Source organism: Elephas maximus, chromosome 25 (assembly GCF_024166365.1).
Source record: "Elephas maximus indicus isolate mEleMax1 chromosome 25, mEleMax1 primary haplotype, whole genome shotgun sequence".
Taxonomy (NCBI): Eukaryota; Metazoa; Chordata; class Mammalia; order Proboscidea; family Elephantidae; genus Elephas; species Elephas maximus.
This window is the reverse complement of record NC_064843.1, coordinates 28,368,766-28,391,531: the sequence shown is the minus strand read 5'-3', so window position 1 is coordinate 28,391,531 and position 22,766 is coordinate 28,368,766. Positions and strand designations below refer to the sequence as shown.

General features: G+C 39.0%; 1 protein-coding gene across 2 annotated transcripts in view; it reads left to right on the top strand.

Moving 5' to 3' along the window:
- The window catches only part of TOP1 (DNA topoisomerase I), a 90,811-nt gene that overhangs the window by 22,270 nt on the left and 45,775 nt on the right, over nucleotides 1–22,766 (top strand). Inside the window, exons 3-6 of one of the 2 annotated variants that reach the window (XM_049870135.1) lie at nucleotides 10,578–10,680; nucleotides 19,551–19,674; nucleotides 20,830–20,885; nucleotides 22,317–22,385. In XM_049870135.1, the coding sequence (XP_049726092.1) occupies nucleotides 10,578–10,680; nucleotides 19,551–19,674; nucleotides 20,830–20,885; nucleotides 22,317–22,385 (352 nt within the window). The remainder of the gene's footprint in view (nucleotides 1–10,577; nucleotides 10,681–19,550; nucleotides 19,675–20,829; nucleotides 20,886–22,316; nucleotides 22,386–22,766) is intronic. The other variant, XM_049870136.1, reaches the window with a different exon arrangement.

The following is a 22,766-nucleotide window of genomic DNA, read 5'->3' as shown; positions in this document are numbered from 1 at the left end:
CTTTGCCTGGTCCTACACCATCCTCACAATCGTGGTGGTAGGGAGTAGAATTCTCCTACCCCTCAACCACTCTCCCTCCCCCCTCCAGTGACTGGTTTTCAGGCTTCCTGACTGCTTTTAGTTGGGCATGAAGTTGCTGGGGAGATTCACACACTGCTGATACTGACCACACTCCCGGATACCAGTCTTTATCACTGAGACCAGCTTTTTTGTTATCTGTCCTAGACAAAAACAGTTGTCTTTTAAAGTACTAGAATATACCGGGTATAAAAGTATTAAGTAGAAATGTTGAGTTTGTTTAAACTCCAGTTTCTGGAGATGTTATGTTTGTGGGTTTTTTGAAGGTCAATGAGAAAAGAAAAGATTTAAGAGTTGATCTCAGTAGAAAAGATTTAATTTCATCACCCAGTGTGTTCACCCACGTGGTTCTAATGTCCACTTTCCTAAAGCATCGGTTGTGTATTTGTGAGAGATGAGGAGAAGTTACCTTTTGACAAAGATGTACTATGAGTGTCTCTTTGGGGAAGGCAGTTCTTGATTCTGTAACTCTACCCCATTCCCCCCGCACTTGACTTGATGACTGTATTTGGAGGAGCCCATGATATTATGATATTATACAGCTGCTCATAGTCTCAAAACCTATCGTCAAAAATCTGCGTAAAGGAGTCTGACTTAAAAACATGGCAAAGAGACCTTCTTTATATTGGAACAGTCTCTGCCTTTGTTTATAAGGAAGCAAAGGAGTCTTCTGCCCTGGTGTGATCATTCCAGTAGTTTAAAAGAATGGCCGATGCTTTAAGAGCAGGAAGTGGTTGATAAAAGTGATCAGCATTGCTAGCCTTTTGTCTAGTGATCAGTATTCCTAGCTAGGACTGTGGATTCCTAGCCTTTTGTCTCTTGAGAAAGTGTAAATGTTTATGCTTGGATTACATTGTGACTGCATTAGAGACCCTGGGTAGGCAACAGTATTAGCCACCTACTGACTGCAACCAAACTAATGCAAATGTGTTTCTGTAAGGGAATGTTCCTTGATGTTCATCACTGCCTTCTCTAACAATCTTGTACCCAGAAGCCAAAAGAACTACAGGATTGTTAGAGCAGGCCAAAGTTTCACTTCATAAGCGCCTTTCCTTCCTGGATCTGAGTACAGGAAAGAAAATCAGACCAAATTTGATAACAACCTTTTATCCATCATTGGCCAGCCAGGCAGGGTAAATGGGCCTGGTTGCTGCCTCAAGTGTACACATAGAGCTTGAATTCTAAGTTATATGAAACAATTGGGTTAAATGATAGTTTTACCTCATTGACTGCTGTTAGTATGTTTGTAATTTCTTGGAGATTAACCAAGAATTTTATTACAATTATACACAAAGCATGTAATTGACTTCTGAAAGAAAATTCTTTAAGGTTGCTTAAATTTTCTGAGCCCCAGTTTGAAAAATTCACCAAAGCCACTGGTATCTAGTAAATGGTGAACAGGTACTTGAAGCTTTTAACCACTGACCTCTGCAGCCTTCTTATAGACCCAGTAAAGTGACTTTTACCCACGCCTTTCCAGCATATGAAAAAGGAAGCTAAATCCGCAAACTACTTTGTTAAACATGTTCAAGAATGATGAAGGGGAGCACAGAAGGTCATGGCCAAACACTGATGCTGATCAGAGACATCACAGAGCAGCATACGATGCTGGAAAGGACCTCTGAAGGAAGCTGGAGGAAGAGGACTGGTTCAATAAAGTGAAAAAGATCTGATTCACATCCTCGTTCTGCCACTTACTGTCCAACCTTGGGTAAAAGTAGTTCTGGTGTCGAATAAGTAGAGCAAAATTTGATCCAACTGTTATAAAGTCCCTGAAAACTGCCCTAATCCCAGGATGACAAAGAAGCTACAGGTTTGGAAACCAAGTACAGTCAGCCCCTTAGTGGCCGAACCTGTGTCAATTCAGGCATAAATCGACGAGTTCACTCTCCATAGGGAAATCAGACATCGATACTAGAACCACTTATTACTAGGTGTTTTGTTTCCTTACTGTCTAAGCAGAGGATAAGGACTCTAAAGCTAGAAGTATGAGTGTATCTGTTTTCTTAAAAAAAAAAAGAAACTGCTTTTGGGACAATGGCTTTAGGGAGGTAAGTTTAACATAACTTTGAGATTTTGTTTTTTCAATATGCTCTGACAAGAATTAATTCCACCGTTTCCTACCTGGCAGGAAGTACATCTCATTTAATTTTGCTTATGAGAGAATCATTTTTCAACAACCATAATGATAGTGACTTTTGTGGCTCATTTCTAGACAGTAATTTGGCCCATCTGCCAAGAATGCCCTTTCTCTGCTTTGCTAACTCCCTCTTAGCTTTTAGTAGGACTTAGCTCAAACACTGCCTCCTCCAGGCAGCCTGTGGCTAACTCCTCACTGCCCCTCACAGATCTAGGCTCTTTATTTCTTCCTGTTCTCTAGTGGCACCAGGCTATTGCCCTTCATCGTTATTACTTGTCACTTGGAAACAATGGAGCAGTTGACCCAGATCCAATATTTTTATTCTTAAGACTTTCTTTTCAAAATGCCCATAAATTAAAAATCCTGCTGCCTTTTGAAAAATAGCAGCAGGGCAGAGAAGCAGAAAATTTTGACATAAGAGATGCTTCATGCCTACATGCTTCATGCATAGACATTTGGGGAAATGTCTGTTACCTTTATAAAAAAGCTTGCATAATTTCTAAATACAGGAGCATCGTGATATCATAAAAGCACTGTTACTTGAATCACTTGACATTTGGGATTCTAGGGATAGGAAGGAAACCCTGGTGGCGTAGTGGTTAAGTGCTACGGCTGCTAACTAAAGGGTCGGCAGTTCAAATCCGCCAGGCGCTCCTTGGAATCTATGGGGCAGCTCTACTCTGTCCTATAGGGTCGCTATGAGCAGTGGGTTAGGGATAGGAAAAAACTATTATTAATCCCGTTTCAGCAAGTACCATATTAAAAAAGGTTTCTTCTCTGCTGACTTAATTTTCTCTGCCTTTATGTATATATAGCCTAGCGTAATTTTTTTTGCCTTTTTTATTATAAAAGTAGTACTTACTATAAAACATGTAAACAATTAGCACATTTTCAGATGTAGTTCTAAAAGTTGAAGATAGAAAAATTCTAATAGAATCCCCCCGAATATTCCCACTTTATCCTAAAGCCATTTTTCATTAATCCTTTTGCTATTTTTTTTTATCTTTTAATCTACCATTCTGCATTCTGACTCTCATTTCAGTCCCTGTTACTTGTACTGAGAAGTACTGCCTCTTTCTTACCTTCATCACTATCCCCTCATTCCTCAGGGTACACCTAGGAGATGTATCCTCAGGGTAAATTCCAAGACATGGGATTGCTGGATCAAAAGAGAGAGAGGCAGTGAGTTAGTTTTGTTAGATAACAGCATATTAAGGGGCTTTATAACGATTGGATCAGATTTTGCTGGACTTGTTACTGGAATTGCCAGATTACCCCCTCCATCGGAATTATACCAATTAGATGCATCTTATTTTCAGAGATACTAAATGAGGCAAAAATATGTCTTAGATTTGATGAAATAAGTATCCCTTCCCCCAAGTTGTAAAAATTAGAGGTGCTATAGGGTCGCTATGAGTCGGAATCGACTCGAAGGCACTGGGTAATTATTACATAAAACATGGTGCCTGTCACAGAGTATACACATAGTAAGGGATAGCTATTATCTTCTGTAAAATGGGATAATATTTCCCTATTTTATTATAAGGGAATTAAGGAAATTGAATGAGAATGTATGTAAGTACCCTAGCATAGTCTGGCACCTGTATTAGTAGTCTTTTCTCCTTAGTGTATGCCTTTGGCAATGGCTGTTTGAGTTCATCTCTTAATTGCATTACTGAACTGTAAACTCCTTGAAGACAGACCCCATGTCATCTAGTCTTTAGCAGGGTGCTTTGAAATTAAAGAAGATATTTGGTGGTTATAAATTGAACTAACTCTCAGAATGTAATTCTGAATCCAGTAGTAAAAGGATCCATTTTCTTTTGCATGGTAACCATCAAGTCCTTGTATAAGTGAAAGGAGTTACTTGATACATGTCTTCCTTCTGTCTTCTCAAGGCTGTCTTTTTTAGGGGCCTTCCTTCCATGTCCTTTATCTAGAATTTCTGAATGCTAGAAATTGAGGAGGAAAAAACAAACAACTTACCAGTAGCCATTACCCATAAAAAACCCATTGCCATAGGCAACTGGAATTTGTGAGATTTCCTGGTAGTTTAATATGCGGTGATTTGCATCTTTCATTTTTAATGTATCAGTCGGTTCTACACAGTTATTCTTGCATTTATCAAATCCTTTAAGTTGCAAGAGCCTTTCTCCAAAAACATTTTAACAGTATATATTCTTAGATGAATCCTAGTTAAGGGGAAAGACTGTGTACTAAAAGTAGTCTTGAGGCAATTAGTATGCCGTTCACAAACCCATGGTTTCACCAGGAGGGATATAGCTCAGCGTGCCTTTATTGGCTTCTGTTTCACCACGTTTCTCTTCTGACCAGTATCTTTAGTCTGATGTTCCACTCTTACCTTAAATCTAGTATGACTTCAGCTAGACTCACCATTTCTCCATCTTTTTCCTTGTCACCATCTCTATTCTGTACAGTTTTCCTGTTTCTACAGAGACCCCTCATTTTCTCAGTCTCCTGGACCCAAAGACTGAGTCTTCTTTGACTCCTTCCCTGCATTTATTACACATAGCCAGTGCATTCCCAGTACCAGGTCTACATCCGTTTTCCTGAACGTGCTTTTGTGTTTTTTCCTTCCTCTCAGTCCATTTGCTGTCACTCTATTTCTAGATTGCTGCACAAACCTCTAGCTACTTATTTTGCTTCTACCCACATTTCCTTTCAATTAATCTTCCTTAAATATGGCTTTTATCTTGGTCCTTTTCTGCTTGAAGTGGCTCCTTGTCATCCTTACAGTAGGAGAGCCTGACTCGGGTTAATTTTATCTGTCAGACTGTTTCTTTTACTGCTCCTTAACACAAGCCCTTTCTTAGTGCTAAGCTAGCCTTCCTGCTTCCCTTATATAATAGCAAAAAATAAGGGGCTAGAGGGGAAGAAGCTTAGAGATGTTTATTATGAAAAAATTGAAGCATAGGTTTATGTCTCTTCCATATAATAGCCATGCAGATGTTTGAGGAAGTCATATATTGTACTTTCTGGTACCTTTGACAGCATGTAGCACAATTTGAGCATGTAGTAGGAATGTAATGACTACTCTTTAACTTAGGGACAATTGTGGTTCAGATATTTGACCTAGGTCTTACTTGGTGCCAGTGGGACTTTTCAGCTACAGTCCTAATTCTCATCAGATGTTATTGTTTTTTGGTTTGAGATAGCACTTGCTGTAAAAGGCTTGGAGACCTGGCTTTAAAATCAATTTTGAAGCTTTGTGCTTTAAAAAAAAATGTTATTGGCATACTGGTTATCTGAAATTTACCTGAAAGTATTTCCACTTTGTCTTTCACTTAGTTTCCTTAAGTTCAGTGCTTTTTAGTGACTTAAGCTGTTTTTTCCTTGTGCTTATACCATGGCTTGAAACCAGTTCGTTCTGGTTTGAACACCTGCTGAGAATTTGCCTTTCCACCCCAGATGATTCTTATGTATAACTTCCTGGGAACTTGTTAGAAATGCAGATTCTCAGCAGGGATTTGAACAGAATAAATGGGTTCAAAGCCCTGGCTTATACTGGGGAGGAGGGGGGGAACCAAACCCCTTTGCATCTAGCCTAGGGACCCTATAGGACAGAGTAGAACTACCTCATAGGATTTCCAAGGAGTGGCTGGCAGATTAGAACTGCAGACCTTTTGGTTAGCAGCCAAACACTTAGCCACCATGCCACCAGGGCTTATACAAGTACTTGTCAAAAATAAATTTTTAAAGCCTGGTAATTTTTAAAGATAAAAATTTTTTATTATAAAACTGATTCATTATCAGAAAAAAAATTGAAAACAAGGCAAAGTATATATACAAAACCTCGTTACCTATAAATTTGCCACCCAAATATAAATATTTTTAACATTTTGATGTCCATTTTCTAGTCTTTTTTTTGTATATGTGTATGTTCCTGTGGGTTGAATTATACACAGAGTAGTATTTTTTTATATTATGTCTCTGCAATACCCTTGGCCATAATAGCAGGTCCTAATGTTCTGAGATTTGTTTGTTGGGTCTGGCCTATAAATAATCAAACAGCACATGCTTCATTACAGGCTGTAGTACTGGTGACATGCGTTATCGTTATTTTAACCATAAGCTTTTTGTTTGAGGAAGAAGTAAAGGGATATTACTGTCAAGTAAACCTGGGCCACCGATATTGTGTGGATTGGCTCAGCATTCTAAGATGTTAGACTTGAGACTTCTGCAAGTTGGAGAGTTTTGATAGCAAGTCAGGAACTGATCCAAAAGATGCCCTGCAGATTCACGTTGGAAATTGTTTAAGGGCAAGTAATAGCAAATATCCCTTTTGCAGATATATTTTTACATAACCTTGGTCTTTGAGGTATTTCATTATTTGACTCGATAACTCACCTCCACCAAGATTTGAGAGTCTGTTAACTTTGAACAGAAGTGAATACTTACTCTTGATTTACTTCTGGCCATGATGGAGTAATAGGGACAATGTTTGTCCTCCTGCCTTAAACAACTAGAAAACTGGGTAAAACGTCTAAAACGATTGTTTTCAAACAGTGAACAACAGGAAGACCACAACTCCGATCCATGAGAGAAGGGAAACAAATGGCGTGAGCTTTACCATTGCCCTTGGAGATCCCAAAGAGAGCATAACAATCTCACCGAGCTGAGGAGACAGAAATTAGAGTTCAAGTCTGAAGCAGCTAGAAGCTGTGGAGTGAAGTAATGGCAAAAGAGAGCTACACAGAGGAAGACTTATAGAAATCTATATACAGGTTTCCTTGAGTCTTTACTGAACACTAAGATGCGCGTGCCTATGATGAAACTCTGTGACATCAAACAGCAGCTGAGAAGCTGTGAACTGAACATTTTCCAGACCTTAGGCAGGGCTGGGAATTGCACAGGTTTTCTTCAGCCAATGTGAAGAGTCCTTGTTATCAGTCTGGACATTCAGTAGAGACCTCAGGAGGGCCATAAGTTAGTGGGGCTAAACTATCTTTAGGGTAGAAGTACTTTAGACCTGTCTTAACAAAGCTTAAGAACAAGCCTCAAAAGGGTCAAACGGAACCACAAGTAACTGCCTACCAAATCAAAGTACAACACTTATTTCAAGGATGACAACAAAATCCATCAAGCCAGTGATGCACAGCAGCCAATAAAAAATTGTTAAACCTGCCAAGAAATAGGAAAATGTGACTCATAATCACAAGACAAATCAGCCAATTGAAATAGGCCCAGAAATGAGGGAGGTGTTAGGATTTAAAGAAAAGGGTGTTAAAATAGCTATTATAACTATGTCTAGGTCAAGGGAAATAAAAGCATAGTTAAACAAAAAAATGACGGATATAAAAAAGAACCAGATGGAGCTTATAGAAATGAAAAGTGTACAATAAATTTACTCACCTCGATAAACAGATTAGACACCTCGGAAGATAGAAATTGACAAGCTGAATCTAAAATTTATATGGAAATATGGAGGACATAGGGTAGCCAAAATAATTTTGAAAAAGAACAGAGTTAAAGTACTTATACTATCTGATTTCAAGACTTACTCTAAACAATGGTATTCCATAGAATATGTGTAGGTAAGTATAGAATAGGGAGTCCAGAAATAGACCCACATCTATATGGTCACTTGATGTTCAATAAAGAGGCCAGGCAATTCTAAGGGGAAAATTCATCTTTTCAAAAAACAGTGCTGAAACAACTGGCCATCTTTATAGATAAATAAACTCTGACCCTTACCTTGAAAAATGCTAGAAAAAAATAAAATCTTTGCGACCTTTGGGTAGGCAAAGATGTCTTAGGGCATAAAAAACAGAACCCATAAAAGGAAAAATTGATAAAATAGAATTCATAAAAATTTAAAGCTTTTGCTCTTTGAAAGTCTGGGAGAAAATATTCACCATCAGTTGCTCATATACAAATTGAAATTATAGCTGAAGAAAATTAGAGCAGGTCTACGAGAGCCAAAGTATGACCTTGAGTAAATCCCACCTGCATTTAGAGGCCAGCTCAGGAATAGATTTGAACACTAATGACCAAAGACCGGGCCTTTTGGATAGCAGCCGACCTCTTAACCGTTGTACCTCCAGGGTTATAAAATGAAACGAACTACTGATAAATCCAGCAACATGGAGAAAGAAGCTAGATACAAGAGTAAATCCTGTATGATTTCATTTCTGTGAAACTCTAGGAAATCTGCACAAATCTAATCTGTAGTGCTAGCAGATCCATGATTGCCTTGGGTTAGGGGACCGAAGGTGGAGATTGACTGGGAAGGGGCACGAGGGAAGCCTTTTGGGGTGATGAAAATGTTATAAATCTTGATTGTTGTGGTGATTACACCTGTGTATATGCTTGTCAAGCTTATTGTGCTGTATCTTTTTTTAAAAATAATACGGTGTTTAACGGGAAAGTTCACACAGCAGATTAGGTTTCCATTTAACAATTCCTACACGTATTCAGTGATATTGGTTACATTTTATACAACGTGTCATCATTCTTATTCATTGTGCCTGGTTGTACCATTTCTAGTACTATAGTTTCCCTGTCCCCCTCTTATTTCATCTTTGCTTCAGAGAAATTTTTGACCGTTTGGTCTCATATATATGATTTTTTAAAAGTACTCCTTACTTACTGATGATATTCTTTATTTTATGAGCTAAAATCTGTTATTTAGCTAAAAGATGACCTCAAGGGATAATTTTGGTTTAAGATTTAAAGAGTATCTCCGGGCGATAGTCTGGGGGAGTCTTCTAGTCTCAAACAGTCTGAAGAGTCTGGACTTCTTGAGAATGTGTGTTTCGTTCCACATTTTTCTCCCATTTTATCAGGATCCATCTCTTGTGGCCCTGATCAGAACAGTCAGTAGTCGTAGCTGGGCACTATCTAGTTCTTCTGGTCTCAGGGTGAGGCCATGATTCATGTAGACTGTTAGTCCTATAAATTACTTTCTTCTCTGAGTCTTTGGTTTCCTTCTTTCTTTCTTGTTCCACACAAGTAGAGACCAATAGTTGTATCTTAGATGGCCACTTGCAAGCTTTTAAGACCTCAGGCACAACTTAACACATTGGGATGTAGAATACACACATTATGAACTGTATTATGCCAGTTAACTGAGTTGTTCCACAGGGCTCTGCCTTAAAACCCAGAAGTCTCTTGAGGTGTTTGGTTATGTCTAGGAAGTAACCGTAACTGTGTCCCTATGTGGTTTATTATATATATGGATATACATGCATGTACCCACATGCTCATATCCATACACACATATGAGTATATACGTAACTGGTGTAACCACACATTTGTATTTTTGTTGTTGGTGGTGGTGTAAAATTATATTTCTTGTATCTTTTATCAAAAATGTCCTTTTCTCCTGTGCACTTCTTAGTGAAATCATTTACCTTCATCAAGCTGTGTACATTTCACCCACATTTGATGTGACCTTTCCCATCACCAGAGATAACAAGTGTCTACTATCTCAAAAGTACTTCCACCTCACCTATCCCCCATCCCTGGTAACGACCAATGGGTATTGGCTCTGTATATACAGTATATCTATTCTTGTTTTGGAAACCCTGGTGGTGTCGTGGGTAAGTGCTATGGCTGCTAACCAAAGAGTTGGCAGTTTGAACCTACCAGGTGCTCCTTGGAAACTGGGGGGCAGTTCTACCCTGTCCTATACAGCCGCTATGAGTTGAAATCGGCTCAGCACCAACAGGTTTGGGTTTTTTTTTTTAATGGCTTTCATTCTTGTTTTATAATAGTACAGTTGTACAGTATTTGTCCATTTGCGATTGACTTATTTCACTCAGCAAAATGTCCTCCAGATTCATCCACATTGTTTTGAGGACTCATTATTCTTTATGGCTGTGTAATATTCCATTGTGTTTATGTACCACATTTTATTTATCCATTCATCCATTGGTGGGCATACACTGTATCTTTGAAATGTGTATATTTTATTGTATAGAAATTACGTCTCGTTAAAGTTGATTTAAAAACCTATCTCTTAAGTTTGGGTTTCCCAGAAGTTATATAAACATCGGATCTTGAAAAACTGTGTTGAAAATTTATTTCTTTGTAATATTTATAGCTTAGGCTTACCTAATGCAAGATCTAGGGAGAAAAATGTCAAACTGTTGCTTCCTTTCACAGTAGGATTGGCATTTCCTCCCAGCTTGTGTGTAACACATGTCTTGGTTTTAGAGTCAGGGTAATGAGATGCCTTGTTTGGGCTTCTTTGTGAAATCTTTCCTTCCCAGTGGAATGTGGTGTTGAGGCTACCATACCCTTTCAGTACTCATTGTGCATCTTGACCAGCTTGTCCAGGTAGGTGGGCAAGAAAGAGCGCATGACTCCTTTTAACTGACTCCTGTTACGGTTACAGATTCTCACAAACACAAAGATAAACACAAAGACCGAGAACATCGGCACAAAGAGCACAAGAAGGACAAGGAGAAGGATCGGGATAAGTCCAAGCATAGTAACAGGTAAGGACTGAGTGAGCAAGTAAGTCATATAGCAGTGGGTTGACTCACCTGAAGTAGACATTAACTCGAGCCACAGGTAAATTGGATGAATGGCAAAGCAGGCAGAGACTGTATTTGATCCTGGAGTCAGGCCTTACGTGAGCTACCATTGTTCAGATCAGGATGTACAAAGCAAGATGGTGAATTTTCTTTCAATATCCAAACATTGTTTTTAGCTAGGTCAGCTGTCAATTCATTGTAATTCAAGATGGCATTTAATCAAGTGTCCAGAGTGCTTGTTTTGATAAAAGGTAACTGGATTGAAGACCTGTTTTTTTTTTTTTTTTTACTTTAAAGGGTATAAATTAAGGATTCTTAACTTGGGCTTCAGTGGTGTGTGAGCCCCTGAAATTATGTGCAGAAAATTGGGTATGTGAGATTTTTCTGGAGAGAGGGTCCCTAGCTTTCATCAGATTATCAGAGGGGTTTAGCTCCCATGAAAGTCCATGACCATCAATGTAAATGATACTTAGTAATGTAACCTTTAGGAGCCAAGCCCCAGGAAGATGTTTTCCTTATTTGTTTTGGTCCTATTTTTTGGTGTGGGAGGCGGCAAGTGGTTAAACCCAAAGCCCTAGGATATTTCTGGGTATAGGACAACTTGTTGAAAATGATGGCCTGTGCTTCCATTTGGATTTAAAGGTGAGAAAACCATATAGTATACCCATAGTGGCTTGAGCTTTGTGAGAAGGAAATATAAAAATCCATCATTTGTTACAATGAGTGCTTTCAGCCTAGAGTCTCTTAGAACTACTTTATTAGGTTGGCTGATTATAGAAAGAATTGCTTTCTAAGTCTGTTCTTGTATTTTTATGAATCATTAAAATAACCAGGTTAATTTTCTATGGAAATGCTTCTTCAAAAGCAATCTGCCACTCTTGCAGCCTTTTTCCCCCACCACTCACTCATTTGTTACCACCTCATAATCTAGTTCCCATTTTCATTACTGTAATGAATTTAATCTCAGTAGTTGAATCTCATTTCAGTTCACATACATCTTTTCTTCTCTAATTTTTAGTTGTACAGACCATATTAATATCCAACAAAGTAGGTTTCAGACCAATGAAGGCTTGCCAAGGATAAAAAAATTCATTTCATAATGATGAAAAGGGGTCAATTAATCATGAGGACATAACGGTTATAAATGTTTATGCACTAATATCAGAACTTCAGTATCTAAGCAAAAACTGATGGAACTGCAGAGAGAAATAGACAAATCTATGATTATAGATGGAAATTTTGTTATCCCTTTCTCAATAATTGGTAGTACGAGTGGATAATCAGTAAGGTTATGGAAGACCAATTTGATCTAATTGACATTTATAGAATACACGTTATAGAATACACATTATAGAATACACATTCTTTCCAACTGCACACAAAACATTAACCTGGGTGCAGCCCTCCAGCTCAAAATCTTCTTTCCTTGACTTTCATGTTACCATGCTTTCCACTTCTCCGGCTACCTTTTCTTCTCCTCCTGCTAATGCAGGTGGTGATTCTTTAACACTCTGGTCTTTGGCTGTCTTCCTTTGCTACCTGTCTTGCCATTTACCCCCTCTTATATACTCTTTTATATTCCATACCCAGTCACTCTGATCTTCTTTTCATTTCCCCAAACATAGCGTGCTTTCAGATGCCCCTCGGCCTTAGAACATGTTGCCAATCCTGGAATACTCTGTTGACCTCTTAATAACATTTTCTAGTTGCTACTTAGACTTTACGTTTTCCAGGTATCCTTCCTGCCCCCAACCCCCAAGTGCCACCTCTGTGTGCTGTCATCACGTTTACCTGAATATATCCTCATGGTGCAACAGTTAAGCACTCAGCTGCTGACTGAAAGATTGTTGATTCAAAACCCCCCACACCCCCACCCCCAGCAGCTCCAAAGGAGAAAGACCTGGTGATCTGTTTCCGCAAAGATTACGGCCAAGCAAACCCTATGGGGCAGTTCTGCTCTGTCACATGGGATCCCTGTGAGTCAAGATCAACTCAAAAACATCTAACACCACCACCACCCCTATAATAGTAGGTACCAAGTGGTGTTGGTATTGTAATTGTCTCTGTTTACCTGTATGTCTTGTCTGGACTCTGTAATCCCCGGGAATAGAGTTGGGGTCTGTCAATTACTTTTACATCTGCGAAGTTTACCTGGGGCTTATTAAAAAAAAAAAATTTTTTTATTAGTATATGTTTATTGAATCAGTGAGATAGGATATATACAAAGTCATCTTTATTCTCTCTAGTCACATTCTCAGTCTTCTACAGGATAGTTCCCTTTGACTATCCCATTTTTCAAACAGCTCTTTTTATTCTTCCTGCTGTGCTTATGCTGTGCTAGTTGATGTGAGGTGCCAAAAGAAATATGAGAGATACTTTTTGACGATGAAGAACTTACTATCTGAGGAAATGACAGACATGCTTATGGAACGATCAGATGACAAATATGCTAATTTTTGTAACCAGAAATCTGTCTGTCTAAAAAGACGTTAACAAAAAAGAGGCTAATATCTAAAGCACATGCTTTTAAACTTGATCTCATCTTCTCTGGCACACATCCTATTTTCGCCAACCGTTATTTATGATTGTGGTGGGGGAAAGATGAGGTAGAAGTGGCATAAATGGCTTTGGGACAGAAATTTGGTCCTGCCTGGTTTTATCAAAATCTTCTCTTTTAAAAAAATAAAGGGTGTAGTTTTGGTGTCATTTTTCTTGAAAAGCCCACAACACCTTAATGGGCTCCAACTGGTCCTGTCTCAGGCATATACATCTCATGTGATCTTGAATAGATTACCTAACCTACCTTACTCAACTCAGCTTCCTCATATTAATACATGCTGCAGGGAGGGATCATGAGGGGAGGGTCAATAAAATCACTGCTGTACAAATCTGAGGAGATTGTATGTGTCATCCTTTTCCAAGATGGTAGCATAAACAAATTCAGAAATTATTTCACACATTTTTGTGCAATTTAGTATTTTCTTCACTTCTAATCAAAAAAATTTTTTTTAATCAAAATACTTAATGATAGCCTGTGTCCAGAGATATTGGAAAACCCTGGTCTGAGTTTCTGTTTACATATGACTAAACTTAGCCCTGAGTGTCTAATTTACATGTGAGTAAGTTTAAGACCCATTTAACCAGATGATGTGTTGTAAACTATCAAGTGCTTCCGCTTTTGACCTCTGCAGGCACAGTACCTCTTTGCAACAAAGCAAGTGTATTTGGTTATATTCTAGTAAAATACTGTGTGTTGTATTCCTTTTTGTTAAATTACTCCTGATCTTTCTAATAGTTTTGACTTTCTTCCTTTTACCTCTGCATCACATTAAAGAAACCCTGAGAATTTTTTAATCACCTTAGAAGCCCAGAATAATTAGGATTTAGCATGTTCTATTCCAAAATGCTTCAGTTTACATCAGCTCTTTACTAATCAGCCCTAGCTAATTTTGTGGCTATTTATTATGAGGAAACAAGTTTTACACTAATGCATTTGTGTTCTTTTCTTCTCTGCTAGATATCAGCATCAGTCATTTGTCATCGCGCTCACTTAGGACCTCAGTTCAGGAGGCATCTTTCACCTTTGTAGTGACAGCACTGCAGACATACAGTGTCTTGGGGTGGGGAAACAGCTTTCCTGCTGTGGCAGAATGAGCCTGTGGGCCTGCCTCTCAGGAGATTTCATCTTATTCATTTGGTTTCCTCTTTATTGCCCTCGCTCAAGGTGCAAAATAAGGAAGAGGGTATTAAGATCATATCATGTTCTCTCTTTGTGTGGTTAGTAGTCTGAGGTGATTTGTACAAGGTCACACAGCAGTGTGGTAGCAGAGTGAGGATGAGAGACCAGGTATGTTTTTCCCCACTATTTTATTCCTTCCAGTAAACAAGGAAAAATTTTCCTTTCAGGAAGTTAGTTGTATAAGCAGACTATCTGTGTTAAATATAAGAATCCCTTTCTCATATGCATGTAAGCAGATAATATTAGACACTGCCCCTTTTCTTTAGGCCCCAGACCCCTAGATTTTTTGGAATCAGAAGCCTTAATCTCACTAAATTCTGACCATCTGTAAGCCCCATCTCTGACTGTCTCCTGTTTGACAGTAACATCAACAGAAGTGTTCATTCCAAAGTCAGATAAAAACCGTTTCTCTTATCATTTATCTTTGATGCTGCTCCTTTCTGTTAGCATCAATATTTAGCATTTCAGATCCTTTCTTAAAATACATAAATACACTTAAAAAAAAAAAAGGACTTCTCTTTTAGATGCCAGGGAATCACTGAGATTGTAGGATCACACCAGGTGCCGTTGTTAAAAGGCTGAATTCTTTTAACACTAGATCTCTTACATGAACAAAATATTATTAAAAGCAGTACCTGGGGGGGTCAGGGGGAGGTGCTTGCAGAAAATAAAGGACTATCACATGTGAAAAGTAAAATTCCTTCTGCTGGTTTTTGACTGTGTTGCATCCCTTGCCAATTTTAAACCTGGCACTCAGACTGGAGTGACAAATTTGTGGAAAACCAGGGAAGGCAGAAAACTACTGCTATGAAATAGCAAGGGAAGTGCTTTTCCAGCCATATTGGCAGTGCTAATCTACACTGTCAGTGTGAGAAACATCTGAGAATAATGCTGCTTTTGGTTTCTGCTTTCTCTTCAGTTCTAAATCCTACCTGAATTAGAATTGAGGGAATATAGGATCTTAGGTAAATGCACTTGAATTAAGCATCTGGCTCTTAGATTAGGGGAGATTTTTTCTGAAAGTAATCAAATTTAAAAGATATGTTTGTTCTTTTTTTTCTGAGCTGTTTGCTCAAGGCCTTCATTTATCTATATATCCCTATATCAGCCTGTCTGGGGGAAATGGGCAGTTTAACATCAGTAGATAGAAAAGGTTGGGTATACCTTGTTCATCTGTTCTCCAGCCTCTGAACTGACCAGTATTGTAGCCTTCCGTTGTATTTAAAGTTCATTTTGTGACTTTGACATATTGTATTTATTGTGTATGGGAAAGTAGCAGGATCAGTGTAAACACAAGGGTAGCATCTCTTGAAGGCAGTCAACACGTGAACTTCTGTACTGGTAAGAATTCCCTTCGTTTTATTATCAATGCAGAAAGTGCAGCAGTTTCAGCCATCATGAAAGTCAAACTAGTTTTAAAACTTTTGGAAAAGATACATGTTAGAAAATTCTGAATGGTAACGAGTCAGCCTAATTGGCCCCAGATTGGCTCCATTTTCTACTGAAAGCCAAATCCTGCTTCTAACTTTCATAGCAAGTCTTAGACACACTTCTGTATCCCAGGACTTTGTCCCCCAAGTGCCTTTGCTACCGACTTCATGTAGATTCCAATGAAAGACTGGCAGTAGTGCTTGCTGTTTGCCAGTGCCTCTGCCAGTGTGAGGGTTATAAATGAGGGATAGAACTCCCTGTTCCTTGAGGCAGGGACAAGAACAGCACCTGACAAGTAGACATGATGTTAGCATTGTGTTCAGAAACCTAATGATTGGGCTCCATAAACCCACATTGCTGATAGCTCTCAATGGAATGCCTTGTACCACAAGCTGTTCTTAACCCTGAATCATCTGAGCTCAAAAACCAAACCCGTTGCCATTGAGTTGATTTTGACTCATAGGGTCCCTATAGGACAGAGTACAACTGCCCCATAGAGTTTCCAAGGAGCACCTGGTAGATTTGAACTGCCGACCTTTTGGTTACCAGCTGTAGTTCTTAACAACTACACCACCAGGGTTTCCCATCTGAGCTCAGCTGGTTAAAAAAAAAAAATCCAAACCTCCTCTCTTGCATCTAAACAGTTAGTGGAGAATAGTTGAGAGTAGAGGAGAGTGAGTTTTCTTTGAAAAGTCAAATTTGATAATTTCATCCCATTATGGTCTTTGTGATTATGACATACAAAGGAATTACTACTTTAGCAGGAACTTTGAATTTCCTGACTATGTTTCCCTGTGATTGGCAGGCAGAGGAAGTATCATTGACTTTGTTGGCTTTCCTAGAGTAGCCTGGGTACTGTCTCATTGCCTTGTTATTTGTTCATTTCTTTTCCCTGATGTCTGTTTGGTATGATAATGAACAGCAAAGCTGAAAACCGGAGGGTGTGTATACAGTTGAAGGTGCCCATGCTGTGAAGGCCAGAAGGCTTGTTTCCTAGTGAAACAGAGTAAGGTTCTAGGAATTGTTTTCACTGAGAAAGAGAGCAAGGGGGAAAGGTAGAACATAGAGGAAGATGGAGTATTCCTGAACTTAGCTCCCTGAATCAACCAGTCATTTATAGTTTCATGAAAAGCTATCCAAAGGTTTTGTCATTTCAGATACCTAAGATCTGTATTCTAGAAAGTTTCTTTTTGCTGGTAAAATAAAGTTTTGACCTTACACAGCTGGGATCGACTTGACGGCAATGGGTTTATCAATTTAGTGGAAATAAAATGGCATCTGTTTAGTAGAGGGTGCTCTGAACTTGGAGATGGAAGTACCAAGTTTAAATCCCATCTGTGCTTCTCTCTAACGTAACTTTGAGTAAGTCTTAACCAGGAGCCTCAGTTTCTAAATCAGTGTAGGAGTATGATAAAACCTACCTCACAGGAGTGTTAGGAGATTTTAATGAAATGCTAAGTGTGAAAACGCCAAACATAATGCTTGCTTAGAAAGGTTTTTATGTTTGTTATACTTAAGGGGAGAGGTATAATCATCCATCAATAATATAGATAGATGTGTTTTTCCACAATTATTGCTGATAGAGGAAAGTTTTTGTAAATGACCATTAATCCCTCTTAAGTTAAATGTTTAAAAAAGAAAAACTTACAGTGCTCGTGTAATGAAATATTAAGTTCAAGCATTTTGCTGGTAATATCAAAACCATGTGCATATCTGTAAACCCCTGAAGAATCAGAATCTAGTCATTCAGAAGCTGGAGAAATTAATGAGAACTGGTAGTAAGAGCGGGAATGCAATTGAGAGTGTACAAAGTAAAGGAAAATTTTGGATAAAACATTGCCTTTTGGTAAAAGAACCCAGATTATGAGAATACCATGGAGTAGAAAGTGACGTGAGACTGCTGCTAAGAACAAAAAGAATGGTGGGGGAGCTTGGTCACCATGCTCCTCCAAGTGACTGGAACTAGTTTTAAAATATTTGCTCATGTAAAATTGATATTTAAGTGTGTAGCACATATAAACAACAATCTAACGAGCAGGAGAGGGAGGGAGGAATATATAAACAAGGGAAAGTGTTTCTACTACCAGTCCTTATTGGAGTCCCGTTCTCCTGCCTAGATTTCTAGAGTTTCTGCTTAATTATAACCCAAACTCCTCTCTCAAGTTGTTGCCCGTTTTGTGAACAGAGATATGTGTGACAGCAGATGCTGTTCTGATCCGGGTTCCATGGCTCTCTGCTTAGCTGGATGCCATCATCTGTTTCTCCCTCTTTGGCCTTCTGTGGAGCCAAGTATCCTGGCCAGATCCCTTTAGAGCAAACTTCATGGAATGCATAGAGCTTAATGAGTTCATTGCTGGTAAAATCTATTTTTCTGGGCTGAAGTTGCTAAGTGTAACAGATGGGAAATACAGTAAATCGTGAGAAAAGCGAAACCTACTGGCCTCACCGGCCTCTTTAGCTGAGTTTGCTGTCAGCTGTTCCACATCTGGGCAGGCCTCCCGTGACACTTGAGTTTGAGCTCTCTTTTGCTAACCTGTGGAATACATCAGTTGGTACAGTGAGCAGTGTTCCCAAACTGGCTGCCCCAGTGCACTGAAGAAAAATCATCCAATATTCCTGCTGCCTCAAACTATGGCTTGTGATTACTGCTTATTGCTTTTTTCATCTTGGTCCACATGTATGTTTTTATATAGTTGTAGTCATTTTATATGCTCCTTTTTTCAGTTTGTGTCATAAACATTTTCCATGTATATTTGCTGTATTCACAGATTATAGCATAGTAGCTACATAATTTGATATATCATTTTCTCTGTCTTGTTAATTGTTTACATTGTGCCCAGTTTTTTTTTTTTTCTTCTTCTTCTTCTTCCCCTTTTCTCTTCTTGCTCCTGTTATGGGAAGAACCAAAATAAGCATCTTTATTTCCCTAAGAGAAATTTTCAGGAGCTAGATCCCAAGGTCAAAGCACAGGAGCGTTTTAATGGCTCTAGCATTGTAATCTCATGGTTTGCTTTCCAAAGGAGTGGTGCCTTTCTGTCGTCCTACGGTATGTCCACAGAGCCCTTTAAAAGCAGGGCTTTTAAACATTTAGCGTATGCCGTTTCTTAGCACAACAGGTCACAGAACATGCCTTGTTCTGTGCTGGATTTACAAGCCCCATCTAGAAGGAAACATCCACTGTACTGGGCTGCTTCACTCCACAAGGCCCTGGTTTAGCTACGTATGTGATATGTCTCAAATCTGGCACAGAGCCATCAAGTGCATTTTTGGTAAGTGTCTTTCCCACCCCCCCCCCCCTTACAGGGATATAAATGCTCAGGGGGAAGTTTTCATTATAGGTCTTTGCCGGTGGAATGCTGTGAAAGCACAGTGAGATTGCTGTGCATTCCTAAGTCGCTTTAAGAACATGGCCTGGTATGTTTAGAATGACTTTCTATATTGGGTTCCTTTTTCCTTTGTAAAAATAAAAACATCAAACAAGATAAAGCAATTTAGATGTAGCCAAGGGCCTCTACTTGAACCTTCCATCAGGTCTGTTTATTTAAAGCATTTTAAGTTTCTATGGTTCATGTTATCTTAGAGTATCTTGTGAGTTGATCTTGTGAAATGAGCCCCTGTGGTCCCTACTTTGGGCTAACTCTTTGTGTCTTATTTTTCACAGTGAACATAAAGATTCTGAAAAGAAACATAAAGAGAAGGAGAAAACCAAACACAAAGATGGAAGCTCAGAAAAGCATAAAGACAAACACAAAGACAGAGACAAGGAAAAACGAAAGGAGGAAAAGGTATAGAGGAAGAGATATGAGATGTACTTTTATTTTGTTTACTTTTAAAAGCAGGTAATGAAAGTACCTTCATTGCACAATAATTTTCTTTAACATAAGATTCGTTGACTTTTGAGGAAAAAGGTTTCCATCAGGAGACCTAGAGCCAACCATTGTCTTAAACTATGAAAACCAAGCCCTTTACTGTCATATTTTTTACAGTACCAAATCTATCCATATCATTACCTTATTTGTTTTATATGGCAAATGAGTAAAGTGAGGATGTCAGGTTTCCAGAAATGTCTGTTGTTTTCTTTTGGAGGGGAAATGAATTTCATTTTTGGGAGAAGCCCTGATGTCATATTGGTCCTCTGTTTATTGAAGATTCTTCCTGAGTGAAAATTTGGTTATTCTGGTGCCTGTTGTGGCTGGTGGTGGTACCAGCGTAACCAGTGCAAGTCTTCTCAAAATGACTAGCTCATCTGGCTACAAATGGATAGTACTGTATGTGGACTTAAAAAAAAAAAAAAAAAGATTGCTTATTTTAGTTTTTGAACCAATACTGTTGATACCTGGTAAATTCAGATAATATGAAATAGTGAATATAGTGAAAAAATATATCACCTTTTCATCCCTGACTCATAGTCCTCTGTCTTTACTGATTATCTTTTGTATCCGTCCAGAGATACATGTATGTGTGTGTGTGTGAAAATTTTTGAAAGATAGGATTTCTGACAAGTCTAGAAAGTGGGAGTCGAAGGAGAGGGAGAATTTGAGTATACTTGGCCTAATGAGAGGAGGCAAGAAATAGAAGACTATTCCTGTTTGTTTTGTTTTTTGTGTTTTGTTTCCTTTCTGCACTGCCAATGGCGAATCCTTGGGAGGTGGAGTATATTTATTGAGGGAAGGGGACCTGCCATCATTTAAAGGTAAAAATTTTGAAGGGAAAAATTTCCAGAATTGGGCAAATACCCACCCTGAAGAATTTTCAAAGACTACTCCTAGAAAAATGTGAAGTGCATTTAGTTCACCCATTCAGTTTTACTAACAAGAAGAGCCAACCTGGGATCAAGATGCCCCAAAAGTTGAAGCCAAATATTCTCAAATGAGAGAAAGTCGTCTTAAAATTTCATTCTTTTCAAGATACTAATCAGTGACTGTTGTTTTACCTTTTAGATTAGAGCCTCTGGGGATGCAAAAGTAAAGAAGGAGAAGGAAAATGGTTTCTCTAGGTAAGACCCCTCTGCTCTGTTGGCTTCTCTGTCTCTGTGGATGCCCAGTGGGCCAGCTGCCCACTTTGCAGTATTGTCTGAGCTTCCCTAAAACGTCTGGCTACCTTGATGGTTCCATGGAAGTCAGCAGTGAGAGGACTTGGTCTAAGCCAACTTGAACATTTCTGGAGTACTTTAATGACACTGACCACATTTTCCAGGTTATTTTGAATGGAGAAAATTGGCAGAAAGAGATTTTTTTTAAGTTAAAATGAAATATACATACCATAAAATTCCCCTTTCAAAGTGTACAGTTTTTAATATATATTCACAAGGTTGTGCAGCTTCACCACTCTCTGATTCCAGAACATTTTCATCACCCCCAAAAGAAGCTCCACACCCGTTAGCATTCACTCTTCATTCTCCGCTCCCCTCAGCCCCTGTTGGCCGCTAATCTGTCCTCTGTCTCTATGGGTTTGCCTATTGGCAGGAAGAGATTTAAACTTAGATTTAGGTTTCTTTAGAGGTCGGTTAGGAGGCTGTGCAATAGGTTTTAAACCTGCACACACCTGCAGTTCACCATGGGTTCATGTGTGGAGTAATAATCTTATAGATGTACTTCACCTGAATTTCAGATGGAGTTCTTGAGCTGAATTTAATTTTCAGACGAGTAGTAATTGCAGACTTTTCTGGAAAATCCCCTACTCAAATTTCTCCTTGGTAATATTCTGAGACTCACACGTAGGTTACTTGACCTACGTTTTAGGGGTGGGTATAGATTTTGCATAGAAATACATTACCTCTTTTCTGTAAATAGAGGAAAATAACGCACAACCTAGAGGTCACTTTTCCTATGCTGTTTTTGCCCTTAGAGTTTGTTTTCCTAATCAGCTTTACACCCTCCCTTAAAATAGGCCTTTAAGGTCCCCACTAGTTTTGGTCATATATTCTCACTCTACTGAATGACAGAATGGATTTATTAGGAGTTGTTGGAACTCTTTGCATTATTGCCTCAGGCGAAGTGTTTTGAGAGATTTGCTTCCTTGAAACTTTGAACTTCTAGTTTCATTTGAGAAGAGTTTTAAAAATTATACCATCCGCTCTGAGTCCTTTAGACAAGGAGAAAGGCGGATGCCCTCTTCCGGCATGTTTTATAGCTGTTCTAAGAAATGCAGAAGAATAAAATCCAAGAAACATTACAGCTGTAAGCTACCCTAGGAATTCTGATTTCTTAGATAAAATGACTGGCGTAGGGTAGCTAATCTCTGTTTAAGAGACTGCCTATAGGACTTCTACTAAACTAAGGTTTGAATAGGCTCTCTGGGCTTGGTGTGTAACCCTGGGTTCAGTTTCAGGCTTTGTGGGTTAGAAGATTAGGGACATACCCTCAGGCAGTGGTCTCTGTATTCACTTTGCTGCACAGCTTGCTAGCTTACCTATGTGTCTTTGTAGGGATTCCAGATGCTTCACTGGAATGCTGTTTTCGGTGCATTGTTTTGGGACTTGCTTCCTTCAGGCCTAGTAAGCCTTCCCACATGCTTTTAACTTCACCCGTGACAATAATAGGATCTAGCATTTACTTAGCTAGTTGGTAAATGGAAAAGAAGCCTTTCTAGAAGCTTTTGGAGATTTTTTACTTGGGTGGGGACACGTTAGTGATTTCGGAGCTGAGCGGGGCGTGGGGAGAAACAGCTGTAGAAATTGCCACTTGGGGAGTGTGCTAAGTAAGGAAGGAAAGCTAATCTCTTTAAACATTCAGTTCCATCACAAGTAAGGGGGTCCAGTATGCTTGTTTTGAGTGACGAGAAGAGGGGCTTGCTTACGCGTGAAACCCCATGAATATACTGAATTTCCTTTGCTGCTGAGTCTGTCTGTCTGTCCTTTGGACCCCTATAGAGATGG